At 49.9% G+C, this 21,385-nt stretch overlaps 1 protein-coding gene across 3 annotated transcripts in view; it reads right to left on the reverse strand.

The window, feature by feature from the left end:
• The window catches only part of SULF2 (sulfatase 2), an 86,063-nt gene that overhangs the window by 30,201 nt on the left and 34,477 nt on the right, over positions 1-21,385 (reverse strand). For all 3 annotated transcript variants that reach the window (XM_045574314.1, XM_036419672.2, XM_036419671.2), the window contains exon 3: positions 13,546-13,785. In XM_045574314.1, the coding sequence (XP_045430270.1) occupies positions 13,546-13,785 (240 nt within the window). The remainder of the gene's footprint in view (positions 1-13,545; positions 13,786-21,385) is intronic.

A 21,385-nucleotide genomic window follows, 5' to 3' on the forward strand; every position in this document is an offset into this window, starting at 1 on the left:
AGCTGGAGCCCTGGAAAGACACGCTCTCTGTCAGCCCAGGCCAAGACCCTGGCGAGATGGGAGCTGTGGGGACCATCGTAACATCACCAAGGAGGACCTCCTCAGAAGAAAGCCAACCCAAGTGAAAGCGCATTCCAGAAGCAGACAGACAGGTTTCTGATGAACATGTTTGAGCACCGGGACTCAGCTAAGTTTGTCTGAATTAATCTCAGTTGGACTTTTTAATGCTGGACAAGTAAAATAGTCATCCGAATTCCATTTTGTTCTCCTTTTCTGCTTACTTCAAGCCGAAGGCCTAAGAGCCATCCATCCATTCAAATCTTTACTGAGTACCCAGTACCTGCCAGGCACTGTTCTGGGGGCTGGTGATACAGCAGTGAACAGACAGGCCAGAAGTAAGTTCAAAACACCCGAGATCATTTCAAGGAAGAACATAAAACAGAATCATGGTGGAGAGTGGCGGGGGTGGGGACAGCTAATGGAGGAGGAAGGGATGCCAGGGATGGGAGGTCCATGGTGACGAGAAGCGAGCTGTGTGAGCAGCGCGTTAGGCAGAGGCAGCAGGTGCAAAGGGCCCGTGCAGGTTGGACCTTGGAATGTTTAAGGAACAGCAAAGGGGTCAGGTGTTGTTAGGAAGGAATGAAGAGAGGTAGCGGACGTGGGCAGAGAGGTGCCAGGCCTTGGCAGCCCTGGCAAGAATCTGTGAGTTTATTCTAAGAGCAGTGTGCGGCTGTAGAGGGTTGTAAGCCGGGAGGGACATGATTAGATTTCCATTTTTTTCCCAAAGCTGCTTCCGGCTGCTGGGAGGAGGGGAGGGCTGGCTGATTGCCTGGGGAGACACAGGGACCAGCAAATAACCAGAGGGAAGGCTGAGGGCTCCGCTGGCCCTTCCCTTCACAAGCACCTGAGTTTGGCCCTCCCGGTTTTCGTCAAGGTCATTGCTATGGAGAAGGCCAGGCTGTAGATGATCCTGAGGCCCGGGGATTTGCAGCCTGCGTGTCAGAGGTATGGAAGCGGGCTGCTCGGGCCTCTAATTAAATGTTGGCCTTCGCCACCCACTCCATGCAGCTCCAGCAAACGAGGATCAGGGCCCATCTACTTCCTGGAAACTCAATTATGGCGGGGATGGGGTTAGGCAGCAGGGAGGGCTCCCCGGCACTAGGGACAGTTACTTTCGCCTGCTGAGTCAACGGCAAGGTGAGTTGTATCTGAAAACCTGTTTGCCCCTTTCAAGAGTGGTTTTGTCCAGAAGGATGAGATGGGGGAGGGGGAGGGAACCCATAACAGACCCTCCGAACAGGGCCCGGGGAGACTGTCAATCAATGGCTATCTCATTATCGCCTCGGAGGAACCAGACACTAAGCCGATCCTTCAAAGAGCTGCTCTCAACGCCACGAGACGGATGCCCCATCTCTGTGACAAATATTGTGTAATGCTCCCTTATTTCCCTGAAAGGAAATTTATAGGTGACAAACGCTACCTGTGCACATCATTTCAAAAAAGAAAAAAAAAAATCAATACAATGCCCTAACTGTGATCCCCAAGAAGAATAAAAGGAAGGCAATTTATAACAAAGACGAATTTCAGTGCGAACTCCCGAGCACATCCATCAAGGAGGAGCGACGAAGCAGGCAGATGCCGTCACCTAGACGCAGATTCGCTGGGTGTGTGACAGCCACGGGCTGGCGCAGCCTGGGTGGGCCCGTGGCATCTGCAATTCAAATGCTCTGGGTGGCACTGCCAGCAGCTCCTCATTTTCAGCATCAGGGAGTGACTCTGGGAAGGGTTTTGTATTCAAATATAATATTTTCTTCAGTGCAGCCACCGTGGAAAACATGGTGTTTCCTCAAAAAATTAAAAACGGAATTGCCTTTTGACCCAGCAGTCCCACTTCTGGGAATATATCCTAAGAGTCCCAAAACACCAGTCAGAAAGAATATAGGCGCCCCCATGTTCAGAGCAGCACAACAGCTGAGATCTAGACGCTACCCAAGGGCCCATCAGTGGATGGTGCAATTGCACAATGGAATCTTACCTTGTGAGACAGCATGGAGGGGCCTGGAGAGCATTATGCTAAGTGAAATAAGCCAGTCAGAGAAGACAAGTACCATGTGATCTCACTAATATGTGGAATCTAATGAACAAAATGACGAAAAAAATAGAACCAGATACATGGAACAGACTGACAGGGGTCAGAGGGGAGGAGAACGGGGGCACTGGATAAAAAGAGGTGAAGAAATTAGACATGCATAACCTGTGGACACAGAGAGCAGAGTGGTGAAGGGCAGCGAAAGGATGGAGGGGGCTGGGTGGAAGTGGGCAAAAAGGAGGAGGGAAAAACAGAGGACACTTATAATAATGTCAATAATAATAAAAAGATATTTTCTCCATTTACTTATCCCTTACATTCCTGGAAAACTCAGGCCATATTAAAATTGCAAAAAACCTTTCGTGTTTATATATAAAACTAGAGGCCCGGTGCACGGATTTGTGCAAGGTAGGGAGGAGGAAGAGGGGCTCTCAGCCTGGCCTATGCTTTCTCACAATCCAGGACTCCTCGGAGGATGTAGCAGTGTGAGAAGCTGCAGGCAGCCACCGCGCTCGCCAGCTACAAGCCGGCTTCTGGCTGAGCGGCACTCCCGCTGTGGGAGCGCACGGACCACCAGGAGGCAGTTCCTGCGCCGAGCGTCTGCCCCTGGTGGTCAGTACACGCCATAGTGACCGGTTGTTCCGTCATACAGGTCACTTAGGCTTTTATATATATAGAAGATATACTTAGGGTCGAGGCTCAGACAACATTACTACCGGATCACACAATGATGTAACAGAAAACTGTGAAGCCATGTAGAATACCAGGCAATATGGGGACCAGGTGGGGCTCTCAGTGCAGAGCAGGGCATCCAAGGTCCCTGGTCCTTGCCCCCTGGAAGCCTGCAGCATCCCCAACCTTTATAAACACCAGAAATGCTTTCGTAGATTTTTAACCCCTAGGGGGCGGTATGCTCCCTCGAGAACCATCAGGTTAGAAAAAAGTCTGCAAACTGGTGAGTGGCTTGTGGGCCAAATCTATGCCACAGATATGCTTACTTTGGGCCTGCCTGGTATTTTATTTATTTTTAAAAAGTAGAGCAGCTGAAACTGGTTTGGCTCAGTGGATAGAGCGTCGGCCTGCGGACTGAAAGGATGCTCCCTGAGCCTCCAAAGGGGTGTGGCCCCGACATCACTCGATTCTGGGCTTCTGGCCTCCAGAACGCTGACAGAACATGTCTCCCTGGTTTCCAGCCACCCAGGTCGTGGCACCTGTTACCGCCACAGGAAGAGGCGGGACAGAGAGCGCTCCCAAGAGCTGCCTGGACACTGACGGAAGTCCTGCCCATCAGCCTCACACCAGCGTTCCCTCCTCCCAGGGACCCTCTCCCCCCACGTGTGTCATGGGCCCTCAGGGTACCGTCATGTGAAGGCCCTGGGTCACTCGCACACGCCTGCGGTAACTTGGCTGCACAGCTGGGAGACGGGCCCAGAGGGGGCCGGGTCGAGGCCGAGGTCACGAAGGAGTGCGAAGCAGAGCCCTGTTCTCTGCCTCCCCACACCCACTGCCACCTGCTGTGAAACGGGAAGGCCCCGGAGAAAGGGAGTGACTATTAAGTTGGAGTCTAAAGAAATTAGGCTTGACGAGGTATGTGTACACGTGTGCCTCCCACGGATGCCTGGGCCAGCCCGGGCCCTGGGAGGGGCAGCTGGGGAAGGGGGGCTCAGGTCCCCTGCTGTGCGGGGCGGGGGAGGGCCCTTTGTGGGTGAATGAAGACACAGCCGTGACCCCCACAGGCGGAGGGGGCCGGCAGAGGGGCAGGTGCAGGAGGAAAGGGAGCAGCTGTGTGCGTGCGCGCACACGAGGGGAGAGGACGGGCTGGGGAGCAAAACCAGGAGGCAGGCCAAGCGGAGAGAAGGCGGCCCCTGTGCAGGCAGGACAGCTGCATGGCCCCGGCCCCGGCCCCGGCCCCGGAGGAAGCGCAGCCCTTTCTTCTCTGTGCAGCGGGGCCAGGAAGAAAGAGGCCGAGGTGGTGGGAGGGGTGTGGGGGCAGAGAAACAGGAGAGGAGAAAGGAGTCTAGAAACGCTGGGGGAGGGTGGGAGCTGCTGCTCTGGGCAGCAGATACAGGCTGATCCATGAATCCTTCAGAGAGACACTGAGCACCTACTGAGGCAGCAGGCCTCTTCTGGACACTCGGACACCGTGACCGCCATCGGACACGTGGACACCGTGACCGCCATGGGACACACGGACACCGTGACCGCCATCGGACGCGCGGACACCGTGACCGCCATCGGACACTGTCTGGGGTGTGTACTTCATGATGCTGTGCCACTCATACAAATCACCATCACTGTCAGCGTTTCTTAACTGTTTCCTATGTGTCACTGTTTTCACGTATTTGATCTGCACAAAACCCTATGAACGCAGTAATATTATCATCACAGTAGTTCAGTAACGTGTCCAAATTCATGCAGCTGTAAGTGGCTGAGCCCGTACCCCACCCCAGGCAGAACCCTTGTTCTCAACCGCTCTGCAGAGAGTGGGGAGGCGTCGCACTTCCAGGAACCCTGCAGGACTCTGCCTCCCCGGATGTGAGTGGGCACAGCAGGGCAGCTTACGTGTGCTAAGAGGTGACCGTGTCCATTTTGTAAAACCGGAGGAGGCAACTTATCCTCAGGAGGGTGTTTATGTTTGAGGTCCATGCCTCCAAAGTTTGCAGAAGCCACGGCACAGAAATATCCATGAACAACCTGCTATTTGTTCTGCTTGAACTTTGCATCTCTCAGTTCACTCTTTGTCAGTCTCTACTACAAACACGGGGCGGCACAGCACAAAGCAAGATCACTGCAAGATAAAACGGCAAATCTTGTAAGAGATGCAAGGTTTTGGGAAATTAATTAAAGTGATGCCGAAGGACAGCTTGAAGCACCAGCAAATCCACCGACAAACAACCATCTAGACCACATGTGTCAAACACAAGGCCCGCGGGCCAAATCCGTCCCGCCAGGCCTTGCAATGTGGCCCGCACCGCGCTGTCATCACTGCACTCCGCTGCGTTTCCATCACAATGACAGTTTATGACTGTTCAGTAAACCATTCGGCCCGCGATTTAGGCTGGATTTTAGATTTTGGCCCCTTCTCTGATTGAGTTCGACACCCCTAATCTAGACGGTGAGATAATTAAAGAGGAGGCTGAAATGGTGGTAAGGGAATACACACTTCACAGGGGAAATTCAGATGTCAACGGATTAAGAGAGGCCCTTGGAAAACTGATCAAATTCTACCATCGTGGTGAGAAAAGATGCTCGATATGATTTCATTTTATTTATTTATTTTTGGCAAAATGACCCTTTCTAATTTTGCTGTGAAAACTGAAGGTGAAGAATATCGTATTGTGCCATCATTTAAATCTGTTGGACAAATTACACTCCATCCCCAATGGACACTTCATCAATTTGCTTACATCATCAATCCACTAGTCACAATTATAACCTAATCTTTGTTACATATGGTTAGATGTAACATAAAATAAGGTTATTTAATTTTTTTTTTTTTTTGTAATTTCATTGTTTTCAAGACAAAACAGCTAACTCAATACATTAAAAACTATTTACATGAAAGGTTGAGTCAACAGTTGGTTTACTTTCGGAACATCTGTCCAGGTCCAGTCTGCCACAGTTAGGCTGACCTCCTGTATTCAAAAGGATATCACACACAAATAGCTGAAAACCGCTACTGTGGTCCTGACTTCAATCCTCCCTTAGTATTTGTTTTCTCTTTCTCCCACAGTTAAATAATTGTTTGCTGGGCAAGTTACCACCCAAAATGAAAACTACATTCCCCCAGCTCCTTTGTGCTCATGTGACTTATTTCTCATCAATGGGAAATAAGGAGAAACAGAAAACAATAGAGTCTCTGATCAATTTAGGAGCATCTAAATATACAAAGCAAATATTAATAGACGTAAAAGGAGAAATAGATAGCAATACAATAATAGGAGACTTTAATACCCACCTTCATCAATGGATAGGTCACCCAAGCAGAAAATCAATAAGGAAATATCAGCCTTAAACAACACATTATAGCAGATAGGACTTAATAGATATACATAAGCATTCCATCCAAAAGAAACAATTCTCCAGGATAAGTAATATGTTAGGTCACAAAATAAGTCTTAATAAATTTAAGAAAACTGAAATAATGTTAAGCATCTTTTCTGACCACAATGGTAGGAAACAAAAAATCAATTATAAGAAGAAAACTGGGGAATTCACTAATATGTGGAGACTAAACATACTACTGAACAACCAATTAGTCAAAGAAAAAAAAAATCAAGAGAAAGAAAATACCCCGAGACAAATGAAAATGATATTTCAAAACTTATGGGATGCAGCAAAAGCAGTTCTAAAAGGGAAGTTCATAGCATAATGCCTACATCAAGAAACAAGAAATAATCTCAAATAAACTAGAAAAGAACAAATCAAGTACAAAATTAGTAGAAGGAAGGAAATAAAGAGCAGAAATACATAAAATAGAGACTAAAAAGATGAAAGAAAAGATCAATGAAAAAGCTAATTCTTTGAATGAAAAGAGAAAACAGACAAACCTTTAGCTAGAGTCACGAAGAAAAAAAACAGAGGACTTAAATAAAATCAGAAATGAAAGAGGAAACATTACAATTAATACCAAAGAAATATAAAGGCACATAAAAGAATATTATGTACAATAATATGCCAATAAATTAGACAACCTTGCAGAAATGGATAAATTCATAGAAATAAATCCATAAATTCAAGACTGAATTATGGAGACACAGAAAATCTGAACAAAACAATTACTAGCAAAGAGAATGCATCAATAATCTAAAAATTCCCCAAAAACAGATCTCACTGATGAATTTCACCAAACATTCAAAGGAGAAAGAATACTAATCCTCTCAAGTTTTTTTGTTTTTTTTTAAATGGAAGAATAGGGAACACTTGATACCAAAACCAGATAAGGATGCCGTAAGAAAAGAAATTTACAGGTCAATATCCTTGATGCACATAGAATGTAAAAGTCCTCAGTAAAATTTTCCAAATTCAACCATACATTAAAAGGATCATACGCCATGATCAAGTAAGAGTTATAACAGGGATGCCATGCCAGGATGGTTTATCATCTGCAAATTAATCAATGTGGTATACAACAAAATGCAGAATAAATATCACATAATCATTTCATTTGACGAAATTCAACAGCCATTAATGATTAAAAACTCAGAGTAAAGTTAGCATAAAGAGAACATACCTTTATTTTTTAATCCTCACCTAAAGATATTTTCCCATTGATTTTTAGAAATGGTTCAAGGGATGGGGAGAGACAGAGAGGAATATCAGTGTGCAAGAGACACATCAATTGGTTGCCTCCTGCATTCACCCTGACCAGGGGATTGAACTTGCAACCGAGGTACATGCCCCTGGACTGAGAATTGAACCTGGGACTCTTCAGTTCAAGGGATAAGGATCTATCCACTGAGCCAAACTGGCTAGGGCAAGGGAACAAGCCCAGAGTTAACATTATATTCAATGATGAAGGCTTTTCCTCTAAGATCAGGAACAAGACGTGGATGCCCATGCTTACAACTTTTATTCAACATAGTATTAAAAGTCCTAGCCAGAGTAATTAGGCAAGAAAAGGAAGTCATCCAAATGAATAAGGAAGAAGTAAAATGTCACTATTGGAAGATATGATAATATATATAGAAAACCCTAAAGAATGGCTATTCAAAGTCTACAAAAAAATTGTTAAAATTAATAAACAAATTCAGTAAAGTTGAAGGATACAAAAATCAATATGCAAAAATCCATTGTGTTGCTGTACATTAATAGCAAACTATCATTGGAAGAGAAATTAAGAAAACCACCGATAGTGGTTACGCATTGACCTATGAACAGATGATCACAGTTCAATTCCCGGTCAGGGCACATGCCCGGTTTTCAGGCTTGACCCCCAGTGCAGGGCACGCAGAAGGCAGCCAATCAATGATTCTCTTTCATGAAATCAATGTTTTTTTCTCTCTCTCTCCCTCTCTCTCTTCCTCTCTGAAATCAATAAAAAATAAATAAAAATTAAGAAAATTCCAGGAAGAATAAAATACCTAGGAATAAATCTTATCAAGGAGGTAAAGACCTCTCTACATTGGAAACTACTAGTATAAAACAGTGGTCGGCAACACGGCTAAACGCGGCTCCACGGTATCATTTAGTCTAGTCCAGGGGTTAGTAAACTCATTAGTCAACAGAGCCATGGTTTGCCGTTCTGTTGACTAATGAGTTTGCAAACCACTGGACTAGACTAAATGTTACCGTGTAGTCGGAAGCTGTGAGGATTAGGCAATTGTGGCATATTCTGTGCAAAGAGGTAGAGGGTGGTATATGACAGTGGTCGGCAAACTCATTAGTCAACGGAGTGGCAAACTGCAGCACGACCACTGGTATAAGACATTGATGAAAGAAACTGAAGAAGTCACAAATAAATGGAAAGGTATTATGTGCACAGCTATTGAAAGAATTAATAATGTTAAAATGTCCATACTACCCAAAGTGATCTACAGATTCAATGCAATACCTATCAAAATTCTAATGACATTTTTCACAGAAAGAGAACAAACAATCCTAAAATTTGTTGCAACCACAACAGACTTTGAATGGCCAAAACAATCTTACGAAGACCAAAGCTGGAAGCATTATGCCTTGAATTCCAAAAACAGGGTGGGGTAAAAGTAGGTTTACAGTTGCCCCACCTTGTATATTACACAGTTACAATAATGAAAACAGGGACATAGATCAGTGGAACAGAACAGACAGCCCAGAAGTTAACCCACACATTTATGGCCAATTAATTTATGACAATGGAACCAGGAATATATAATAGGGAAAGGACAGTCTCTTTAATAAATGATGTTAGGAAAACTGGACAGCCACATGCAAAATAATGAAACCGGACCACTATCTTATAACCCAAAATAGATTAAAGACTTGAACCTAAGATCTGAAACCATAACTTGACATCAGTCTTGGTGATGATTATTATTATTTTTTTTAATTTCACACCAAAAGCAAAGGCAATAACAGCAAAAACAAATGAGACTACATCAAATTAAAAAGCTTCTATGCAGCAAAGGAAACAATTAACAAAATGAAAAGGCAACCTATTAGATGGGAGGAAAGACTTACAAATCCCATATATGCTAATGGGTTAATATCCAAAGAACTCACACAATTCAATAGCAAAAAACCCAAACATTCTCATTAAAAAATGGGCAGGGGATCTGAATAGATGTGCTTTGATTTTTTTTCTGAAGAAAATGTACAGATGGCCAACAGGTACGTGAAAAGGGGCTCCATCTCATTAACCACCAGGGAAATGTAAAACCCTAGTGAGGTAGCACCTCACACCTGCTGGGATGGCCATCAAAAAGACAGGAAATAACAAGCAAGGACGTGGAGTAAAAAGAACCCTTTGCACTGTTTATGGGAATGTAAATTGGCGCAGCCACTATGGAAAAACAGAACCCTATGGCAGTCCTTCAAAAAATTAACAATAGAACTACCATATGCTCTAGCAATCCCATTTTTGAGCAGTTATCCAAAGAAAACGAAAACACAACCTCACAAAGATATAGGCACCCTGTGTTCGCTGCAGCATTATTTACCCAAGACATGGAAACAACATGTGTCCGCCAACGGATGAATGGATAAAGACACACACACACACACACACACACACACACACACACACACACACACACTAGAATATTGTTCAGCCATAGAAAGGAGAAAATTTTGCCATTTGAGACAAGATGGATGGAAGTTGAGGGCATTATGCTAAGTGAAGTAAGTCAGACAGAGAAAGGCTATTACCATAGGATATCACTTACATGTGGAATCTAAAAAGTACAGTAGTTGAGCTCGCAGATACAGAGAACAGCTTGCTGGTTGCCAAAGGTAGGGGGTTAGGGAGTGGGTGAAATGGGTCAAAGGCACAGCCTTGAGGATGTAATATGTAGCATGGTGACTACAGTTAATAATGCTGGACCGAGTATTGGAAAACAAAGAGAGTAGATATTAAAAGTTCTCACCACTCACAAAAAATCTTGTCAACACATATGGTGACAGGTGCTAACTAGACATATTGTGGTTATCATTTTGCAATATATATAAACATCGAATTATTATGTTGTACACCTGAAACTAATGCATGTTAATTACATCTCAGTTATATGTCAGTTTATATCTCAATAAAAAATTGCTGATCAATCCATGACTTTGAGTGGGGCAGGCCGACCAAAGCAGCACAGACTGATAACTGAGAGAATAACCAACAGTTGCTGCCTTGGATCTCTCACACACAAAATTAAACCCAACTCAGCCAGATGCCCACAGAAAGCAGGATTTAATGTACCTAAGGACCCAGCAAGAACAACTAACCATTGGTTTTGGGAGGGGATTAAAAGGTTATATTTTCTAATGTGAAATCAAATTAACCTAAGAGGGATTTTGAATTTATTATGTGTTTTTTAATTTTTTTGGTCATTTTTCTCAACCAAATAACAATGGCCAACAAAACTAATATTAGGTGGTAGGAGCTTTAAATGTTTTCATATGTAGCAGCAAACTTAACATAAAACTCAAATGTGAGCTTCCTAGCTGCCAGGGCAAAGAGGGAAAGAATATAGGGGACACAGCCCTTGTTATGCAATGACTTGGGGCATATCAGAACAAAGTAAAGAGAATTTCAGGATCCTTAGTCTGAAAGTCAGGTTGGAATGGGGTTCCTTATATAGAGGAGCATTCTAAATATAACAAATAAAATTTTCGGTGACAGTTTTTTTTTTTTTAAACCATAAATGTTCTGTGTAGAGAAATTTACATTTGACATGCTTCCAGTCCTCACTGAGGATATGCTAATTAAGCACACTCTGATGAAATCCGTTCTGAGGGGAAATAGCTCTTCGGTGATTTGTGTAAATTTAAGGATATGTTTGGGGAATCAGTTTTGAAGAATATTCTCAGGAGACGGTTCCTTCCTGTGTGCCAGCTGTACGATTCTGGATCGCTCGGCTTTGGCTCCCACCACGAGCCCCCACGTATCGCAAGATGCGTGTTTCCTTTCAAAAAAAATTTTTTTTATAGTAAAAGGTGGACATTTATTGAGAAACAAGCACAGACTCCCACGTGGGGAGGGGGAAGAGTCCCCGCTTCCTTTCAGTTGGAGGAAGGCAGGTTCCACACTCTCTTCAAATTCCCGTGGTCTCGTCTCCATGCCGATTAAGCCACAAGCACGTCATTTTATGAGTGCAGGTAACAACCCTGAAAAGCTCTTTTCTGGGTTGCCCTTGTCCTGGCTGTCAAAGGAGGGGAGCTGAGCACACATTTAGGGGCCTCCCTGTTCTTTGGCTTCCAGAGCCAACGGCCCCCTCTCAGCCAGGGGCTGTGAAAAGGGGTCTGTGAGCCGCACTCGGTCCTCAGACGTGTTTGGTTTGGCCCACGGTTTACATGGAGTTTTGCCAACATTTTTTAAATCAGCAAATTTCAGCAAAAAATTCAGAGCAGAAATATCTGAAGGCTGGCAACCCTTAACACAAACCGGCTATAATTAAAGTAGTTCTCACTTAACGAACGCCGTTGACAGGTTCTGCAACGGTAAGGGAAATAATGTGTCATGCAACCAATTCTACCACAGGCTGATCGATATAAACAGAGTTATGCTCCCATGGCAGCTCACCAAGGTTTTATTTATTTATTTTTTACTTATTTATTTTTAATATGTTTTATTGATTTTTTACAGAGAGAAAGAGAGAGGGATAGAGAGCTAGAAACATTGATAAGAGAGAAACACCGACCAGCTGCCTCCTGCACACCCCCTACCGGGGATGTGCCCGCAACCAAGGCACATACCCTTGACCGGAATTGAACCTGGGACCCTTCAGTCCGAAGACCGACGCTCTATCCACTGAGCCAAACCGGTTTTGGCATCACCAAGGTTTTAATGAAACGACACAAAATGAGACAATGCTATTCCAGGACCCGCTGCTTCTGGACTTGAGGGGCAAGTGCCCCCTGTCCTGCTGCCTCCATCTACATCCAGGTCCCCCCAACACCTGCGTGGTGGTCCTTGGTGTTACACACACACACACACACACACACACACACACACACCAAGGAGCTACATGGTCATGTGTGCGAGATCCAGGCCTTCCCCGCGCTCTCAGCAGAACCCACATTCTGGGGGACCCCGCTGTGGAATGAGTCTGCAAGAAGACACACCTCGCCAGCTCGCTCCCCAGCCCAACTGGTCCCCGCAGCCACGCCCTGGAACTGGCGGAAGCTGTGACCTGAGCCGAGGGAGGCATGGTCTTCGCTCATGCCACTCCCGCCCAGCCATCGCCTGCTCCCTGGCACACGGCTTCCTGAGGTTGCCATATGCACGCCGCAGGATCTGATTTCACAATGGCCTCGGCTAAGGAGCCAAGGGGGGGAGTATTTATTATTCATTAAAGCAAACCGAATTAACTGAGCCGGGAGGATTGTGCAAGGGTGCGGAGGTGAGTGACTGTGATTGTGTCTCTGCCTCAGGCAATGGGCCTGGGAGGTGAGCCTTCAGATCCCACCACAGTACGTCCTCCAAGGTCCCCGGGAGGCCTTGCTCCTCTCACCAGGATGCCACACGGGGAGGGCAGACAGCCAACGGTGGGCCAACAGTCCCTCGCGTGCCGACTTCTGGGCCGTTCCACAGCAGCCACACAACCCCCACACACACTCCTCCCCACTCTTCACACCCGCATCAGCCCCGTTCCCTAGCCCACGGTTCTTCTGGAACCTTCTTCCAGGCTAATGGTCTAAAGCAGTGGTCGGCAAACTCATTCATCAACAGAGCCAAATATCAACAGGACAACGATGGAAATGTCTTTGGAGGGCCAATTTTTTTAAAACTTAAACTTCTTCTAACGCCACTTCTTCAACATAGACTTGCCCAGGCCGTGGCATTTTGTGGAAGAGCCACACTCAAGGGGCCAAAGAGCCGCATGTGGCTGGCGAGCCGCAGTTTGCCGACCATGGGCCTAAAGTTAACACATCAGTCTCGGATGGCTTTAGCAACATCATTATCGGATGGACGGAGACCACAAACATGCACGGGTACTTCTAGCTTCCCTCTGTACTCTATTCTGTGCTCTATCTCATGTGTTAAGTGCATCCTCCCTCCCTCCCCTTCACCCCCCTCGCTTTCTTTCAGTTCAAAATCCTTTGAAAAGGTCACTTTCTATCACTACTATGGGCAGAGCAATCTAACACATAGAGAAATAAATGCACAACTTTCCAATGAGAAGGAAGTTGTCCACGCCTTAGCCAAGGCCATCTGGGGTGGCCCCTCGGTGCAGGGGCACCACGGAGAGACACGCTCCGAGGCCAGGCCGCCGGCCACGCCGTGAGGCCCGCCCGCCCGGCCCCCCGCCGCCCCAGGCCCTCACCTGTCCGGTAGCCCGTGCTGTTGAGGTACACGGCGAAGGTGCGGCTCTCGTGCTGCGCCTGCCAGGAGGGCGAGGAGCAGTTCTCGTTGTTGGTGTAGGTGTTGTGGTTGTGCACGTACTTGCCGGTGAGGATGGAGGACCGCGAGGGGCAGCACATGGGCGTGGTGACGAAGGCGTTGACGAAGTGCGCGCCGCCCTGCTCCATGATGCGCCGCGTCTTGTTCATCACCTGCATGGAGCCTGCAAGCAGAGCGGGAGGTGAGGCGCCGCCCGGGGTCCTCGCTCAGGCCCCCGGGAGGGCACGAGACAATCAGGGGCGCTCAGCCGGAGGGCACCCCCTTCCCGGGGAGGGGAGTGCGTTTTGGAAACCTCCCGGGACGGATGGGTGCACCTGGCACGTGGGGGCTGCGGCCACAGGGCACCGCGGGATGGACCTTCCCCAGGAGGAGGCACCCTGGTCCCCAGTCCTCCTGGGCGTTACGAGGGGCAGGTAACAACCTGTGTGTAAGTTACCTGAGTCTAGAATGGAACTCTGACACAGAAACAGGAGATTTTTTTTCCCCCCAGGGTATTCATATACACGGATTAAAAAAAACTTTTTTTTTTGGAAGCAACTATTATATAAACGGAGGGAAGACTACACTTTGCTTTGTTTGGGACCTTCCCAAGAATTGTCTGCTCTTCCTGAAACCCGGTCACGCCGCCCCCCTGGCTCACCTCTGAACGCTTCTCAGCCGGAATGCTGGGCACCAGCCACCTCCCCCCGGAGCTAAGCCATCAGCGGAGCCTCTTTAGTGCCCTCTGGACTCGCTCTGGTTTCCGATCCCCTCGAGCTCTCATTACACGTGTGGCGTGTGTTATTAAGGCTTAATTACACAGCGCCGGGCGCAGCGGCTCCCGTCATGCCTCTTCTTGCTTCCCAGGGAGGCTCTCCGCGGACTCGGGCACGCAGGGAGAGAGGGAAACTGCGAGTGTGGGCACCTTTCGCATTCCCCGAGATGCCCTGCTCAGGGCTGACGCCTCAGCGCCCCCACAGCGTGTGCCAGCCCCGCGGTGCTCAGTCAGTGCGGGAAGAGGGGGTGCATACTGTACCCCATGGCGGGTACCCCATCACTCCGCAGCTTTCACGGAGACGGCGGGATTTCTCTTCCTAGGGCCATCGCCGTTCTTTTCCTTTTGCCTGCTGTCCTTAGGGTCCGCCGGACTGCACGACGGCACGCTCTCTAATTCGCACCCACGTCCTAAGCCCTGAAACCTGTGAATGGGACCTAATTTGGGGAAAGGGTCTTTGCAGACCCCATAAGGACCTGGAGGTGTAACCGTCCTGGATTACCCGGGTGGGCCCTCATTCCAATGACAAGCGTCCTTACAAGAGGCAGGAGCAGGAAGATGCAGACAGAGAGCTGAGGGCCCCGTGAAGATGGAGGCAGGAGCAGAGGGACACGCATCTACAGGCCACGGATGTCTGGAGCCTCCAGACGCCGAAAGAGCCGGGAAGGACCCTTCCCCGGAGCCTTCGGAGGAACAGCCCTGCTGGCAGCCTCCCTGCTAACGTCTGTCTCCAGAACTGAGAGAGTCCGCTTTTGTTGTGTTAAGCCACCCAGTTTGTGAAAAGTCTGTGAGGACAGCAGCAGGAACGCAATAGAGCATCTACCGGGCATTTGCGGCTCTGGCTGGGGAGCTGCTGGTCCCAGTCACCGAGAATTCCCTAGAGGCCTGACCACCACCAGCCAGACCCCTCAGCGCTCTGTCCCTACAAGCTGAGAATGAAAAGGAGATCTGCATAGCTCTCACCCGCTTTTCTGCCAAACACAGAAAGAAACGGAGCCGGAGATTCCCTGACGCAAACACAGACCCTATGTCTGCACGCTTAAAACATCCAATAATTTCTCATTGCACACACAAAAAAAAGCCAATTTCTGCCTGTGTCCTAAGACTCTTCGAGACCTGTCCTCCCCCTGCCCCCTCAACCCACTTTCAGTGTTTGTCTGACCTCATTTCCTCCTCCTCTTTGCTCAGCTGGCTGCACTGGCCTCCTCACTGCTTCTCACATGCTCCAGCTCATCTCTGCCCCAGGACCTTTGCACTTGCCATCGCTTCTGCCTGAGACTTTTTCTGAGATTTCACTTTGGTCGGTTTGTCCCCCATTATTCAGAGCTCAGCTTAGAGGCCACCTCCGCATCCAAGTCACCTCGTCCCCATCTGAAGGAGCCCCACGCTGCTGACTTCCTGCCACACCAGTGGACAGGTCCTCTTAGCATCTACCTCCTGCTGAAATGGTGTTTTCCTGGTTTGCTTGGTTATGATCTGCCTCCTCCCCTGGGCTGAGAGTTCTAGGGGATCCAGTTGCTGACTACTCCTCCCTCCCCCCTGCCCCTGCAGGCATATATCACTGGTGCTCTGTAAAACTCCCGGGATGACAGGAAAACAGCAGTGCCTGCCCTTTCACGCCCGGTGCATAGGCGGTTTAATAAGGGACACCCTCCCGGAGCCAGGTGTGCTTCCCAAGCCTCTGGGCCAAGGTTGCTCCCGGAGGGGGGAGGAAAGGACCGGCTCTGTGTCTGAACAGGAGCCGTCAGGCCCAGGACTGTAAGCATCTGTATCGAGGTCACATGCCCTTGTAGGAAGTCCCCAGGGGTCGCAGCTGCAACAGGTGGGCAATAATAGGCTTTCCACCAGGTGTGATGTTTTCCTCTGCAGGGGGTGCAGGGGGTGAGCTGAGGCCCCCCTCAACCAGCTGGTGCTCACTGGCTGAAACAGATGGAGCGACGGAGCATGGTGATCTCAGAGTCCCTGTCTCAGGGTCTGGCAGAGCCCTGGGGCCTCACCAGCCCCAGGCCGCCTTCTGCTGGCCAATCCGTTCCTTCCACCTTGGAGTTTTACCACAAACGAAGATATCAAGGCCATGCCCTAGAAGCCAAGCTTGAGTATCGGCTACATTCACACCTCATGGCTTTTGCCAGAGAAGTGCCCTCCACCTGGAAACTCCCTCCTGGCCTCCCTCAGGGGACTGGCCAAACACCAGGCATCCCAGAGGCCTTCCCTGAACCGAAAGCCATTTCCTTGTTTGCATACTGCCAGTGGCTTCCACGGGAGCAGCTCCATGGGGGCGGGATTTGGGCCTGTTCTGCATGGTGTGGCTCAGTTGGTTGAGCATAGTCCCAAGCCGGTTCAACTCAGGGCACACGCCTGGGTTGTGGGCTTGATCCCCAGTAGGGGGCGTGCAGGAGGCAGCTGATCTATGTTTCTCTCAACGATCATTCTCTCCCTCTCCCTTCCTCTCTCTCTAAAATCAATTAGGAAAAAAACAAAACCCAAAAAACTAAACAAAAAGGGCCTACTTTGTTCACTGTCATATTCCCAAGCCTAGCACAGTGCCTGGCACATAATGGATGCTCCATAGATATCAGCTAAAATAACCAAAAAGTCATCTTACTCTTTGGGTTTCCTTATAACCCAGGAGCCCACGCTAGTGTGTGTCCGGGGATGCCCTGTGCATGTGGGTGCTGGGCAGTGGGTTTAAAACATTTCATTTTCAATAGTACCGAACAGATCATATGCCCTCTGGTTGGCCGCACTCCCCAGCACTCCCTGTAGCCTCATACACATTAACCTGCCTGGTGCCTGGAGGCCTTGGTTTTGCAATTCCTAATGTAAGTAACGTAGCTGTTGATCAGCTCCAACCTGTTTGTGGGGGAGAGGGCAGTGTCTATGCCAACAGACACCATGCTTATTGTTAATGAGGTGTCACTGGCAGAAAGTTGGTTGTGTACGTTGTGCTGGGCACATGGCATACATGGTCTAACTGAACCCTCCCGGCAGCCCGCTTACCGGAAGAAGGGTCGGGGTGCAGGGAGATTTAAATGTCCAGTAGAGGCTGCAGAGCTGGGGGAGTGGATGTGAGGACTGAGACCCGGGCTTGTCTGAGGGGAGAGATGGGTGCTGGGTGTCGCATGAGGAAACATTCGGTGATGTCCCGTGGGAGGTGGTGACACTGTATAAGGAAATGCACAGAGGTCTCCGTGCACTTGGACAACGCTTGGGGGGAGCAAGGCCCAGAACAGTCCCTGGACTGTAGGCACATCCGGCCTCCTGGTCATCCCAGAGGTGAGCGCGGCTGGCACAGCGGGCGTGAGAGGGGCACAGGGTCCCAGCACCAGCCGCGGGGACGCCCGTGCGGGGAGTGGCTCCTCTCACTCCCGGGGAACTCCAGGGGAGTCTCCGTACCCTGCGCCTTCTGCTCTGACAGGGGGGATGGCCCCTGCGCGGAGCTCCAGGGCAGCAGAATTAGCTGACACTGGATCACGTGTTCTACTTTCCTTCCATTTGGGGTAAGGAAAGCAAGCTTCTTTCGCTTAGGGCTGTGGGATCCTGTTCTATGTTTTAAAAAATTTAAAAATAGGTAAATAAGAGTACAGGTGGCATATCGATTTGGCAAGGGGCTGGCGGTGTGTGGCACGCACCAGCTGGGTGCAGCCCAGAACGGTCTACCCGCTGAGGCCACCTCGAAGACGTGCTCATGGACACCTTGGGGGCCACACTCCCAACGCTGAGCTCCCACTGCCCGCTCCCTCACGGCTCCTCCGGCAGCCCCTCCCTCTGCCTCTGGTTACTTAGGAAACAATCGTGACTACCCCATGGCCCCGTCTTTCCATCCCCACATCCCCACAACGCCTGCTGTGCTTCAAGGTCTATCCACAGCAGAGCCCCGTGGCTCCTCGCTGGGATGGAGCGCACCCTCTTTCCTCTGGATTAGGTCAACTGCTTCCTGACTGGCCGCTGTTCATTCCCTATGGAGCCGCCAGAGTGCCTGCCTCCCTGTCCCCCCCCCCCCCCCCCCCCCAGCATCCTCCATCGCTCCCACTCACCGAGAACAGAGTCCCCACGGCCAGCCACAGGGCCTGCGGGACCCAGCGCCCGCCCCAGAGCCTGCCCCACCCCGCCCAGCCTATTCTGCAGCCAGGCTCACGCCCGCCCGGAGCCTTTGCCATGCTGTTCCTCCTGCCCGGTTCCCCCTCAGCCTGTGCCCTCACCCTGCTTGTCTCCACTCGGAAGTTCTCTTCTCTGCGAGGCCTTCCCTGCCCCCCCACACCCACAACTGTAGCCGCTGCCCGCGTATTTCATATCCTCTTCCTTGTTTCACATCTTCAACTCTGACCCGTTATCCTTCCTCCTACAGCCCCAGAGGCCAGGGCTTGGAGGGCTGCAGATCCCCACTGTGCCCCCCAGCCCCGCCTGGTACTGTGCCTGGCCCACTGCAGGTGCTCAGTAAGTATTTCTCGAGGAAGCAAATCTAGGGCAGTCCAGGCAGAATTGACCCTCTGCCGGCTCTTCCCAAACAACGAACGAAGGAGGAAGCCGCTGGTAATGAGATCGCAGCCTCGCTCCGGCTCCAGAGGCGGCAGAGAGGACAAAGCCGCCCCTGATCCTCAGGCCCCTCTCCTGGAGCAGGGAGCCCGCCGCCCGGTGAGTAATTCAGCGGCCCGAGTGCTGCGCCGGCAAAGAGCAAACAGCCTGCAGAACCGTTTCTTATGTTTGATCTGCACGAAACCGGGGTCTCAAAGCGCTTATGTCTCCATCCCACTCATTTCGGAGGAGGGCGCGCCCAGCGGCTCGGACCTGCCGTTCCCCGTGCGTGCACGCACCCCTGCCAGTCGTACGAACTGAGAGAAGTGATCTGTTTTGGAAAAGATGTCCAGGTAGACATTAAGGACTCGGAGGCAACAAGAATAAAGGAAGGCTGACCTCGTCAGACACCTATAAGGACCTTACTATGCAAGACTCCATGGCAGCACACTGAACATGTTCATTTCTGCCGAAACCGGTTTGGCTCAGTGGAGAGTGTCGGCCTGTGGACTGAAAGGTCCCAAGTTCGATTCTCGTCAAGGGCATGTGCCTTGGTTGCGGGCACATCCCCAGTGGGGGGTGGTGTGCAGGAGGCAGCTGATGGATGTTTCTCTCTCATTGATGTTTCTAACTCTCTCTCTCTTATCTCTGTAAAAAAAAAAAAATCAATAAAATATATTTTTAAAAAATGTTCATTTCTTTCTGTTGTTGTTGATGTTAGAGAGAGGCAGGGGAAAAAATGCCAAGATGAGTAACACCGTGTAGACACACATGAAAATGTCGGGGTCCGGGCATTCACAGGTGCACTCACCCCTGCCGCAGCCAGGAGGCCAGGCCGAGGGAGAGCCGTGCCCGTCCGCCGTGGACGCAGACTCTCCCAGCGCCGGGAAGCGCAGGGCGTCTGTGCACCAGCAGTGCTGCACGCTAAGCCCCCCCACGCCCCTCCGGGGACAGTAACCTGCTTTATTAAAGCACATCTGGAGCACGCCAACATCTGACCGAACGGCACAGCCCTAACGAGGGCGGACGGCTCCGGGGGGGAGGGGACACGGGGAAGACAGGGCCACACAGAAACGAAAGGCCCGTGTTCGGTGTTTTACACGAGGCAGCACCGGCCAACCAAAACGTACGCCGTCCAACACAAACAGGCTCCGTTTCTTTCCGTGACCAAGCCTTCCCGCCGCGCCGGCCAGGGGTGAGGTCACCTCGCACCTCTCCGGGACCCTCACGGCCTGGGGCGCCCGCCCCTGCCCGGAAGGGGGTGCCCGAACCCCGCGCCCCCGGCCAGGGAGCTGGCATTCCCTCCCAGGACATCCGCTGGCCCACCCACATCGCGGTGGCTTTTCTTCGGTTCTCTCCATGCACTGCCTGTGCTATTGTTTATTTGATACTTTGCTTGAAAGGGACCTTAAAGAGCAATAAACTCGGCTCTCAATCCAAGCTACTGGGAAATTCTGGGTTGGATGTGCTAAGGACACACTTTTGGATGTCCATCAAAATAAGTTCTTAAGTAGCAAAATCAAGTGTTTTTGAGGTGACCTTGTGAATTCCCTGGGGATTTTAGGAGCCACTGAGTTAATCAAACATCGATGAGAGAGAGACATTAATCAGCTGTCTCCTGCACATCCCCTACTGGGGATGTGCCCGCAACCAAGGTACATGCCCTTGACCGGAATGGAACCTGGGACCTTTCAGTCTTCAGACCGATGCTCTATCCACTGAGTCGAACCGGTTTCTAGAGGAATTGCTACCTATGGGAACTTGGCAGGTGCGGGGGGTGGGAGGGGAGTGGGGAGGCTCTCATGATTCAAAACATGACCCCATTTTTGCCCTTCCTGGGGCTTAGGGGGCTCACATCCATGTTCTGCCCTAGAGGCCTGTGCCAGCTGGGAGCAGATGCACCCTGTACCCCCTCCCGGACAACCTCCAATAGCTCCAACCCTGATGGCAAGGGCACTGGCTTTGATGGGTAGCTAAAGAGATGAAGGCTTCCCACGCCTGTTTTCTTAAAATTCCATGGAAGTGGTCAGGCCTGGGGTGTGAGGCCCTCCTTGGGGAAGCACTGAAGGCGGGAACTGGGGAAAAACAAAGCCTGTGTGTACAGATCATCACCTCTCACCTGGGCTGTGGCAGAATCCACACTGAGAGAGAGACACAGGTGAAGTCTGTAGTTCAGTGCTTGGCACACAGCAAGCACTCCATGCATGTGAGCTTTGGGAACTTCTAATTGCTGCGGCTCCCAATTACAGTGCAAACTCAGTTCCCCCACGGGGGGCCTCTGGACACAATCTCATCTGCACGTGTGTTTGATTTTTCAGGCTGTTCGAAAGTGTTTAAAAGTTTGAGTTAATGGCTAACCTTGTATTTTTAATTGGGAGATTTCACATCGATCCAGCTCTCACGCTTTGCTTAAAAAAAAATACAAAGATCTGGCCTTGATGGGCCAACAGGTGCATTTCAGCCGAGCTGGCTTTGGAAGGGCCCCGTCCGGTTC

The sequence above is a fragment of the Pipistrellus kuhlii genome, unplaced genomic scaffold (genome assembly GCF_014108245.1).
Source record: "Pipistrellus kuhlii isolate mPipKuh1 unplaced genomic scaffold, mPipKuh1.p scaffold_m20_p_6, whole genome shotgun sequence".
NCBI classification, from domain to species: domain Eukaryota; kingdom Metazoa; phylum Chordata; class Mammalia; order Chiroptera; family Vespertilionidae; genus Pipistrellus; species Pipistrellus kuhlii.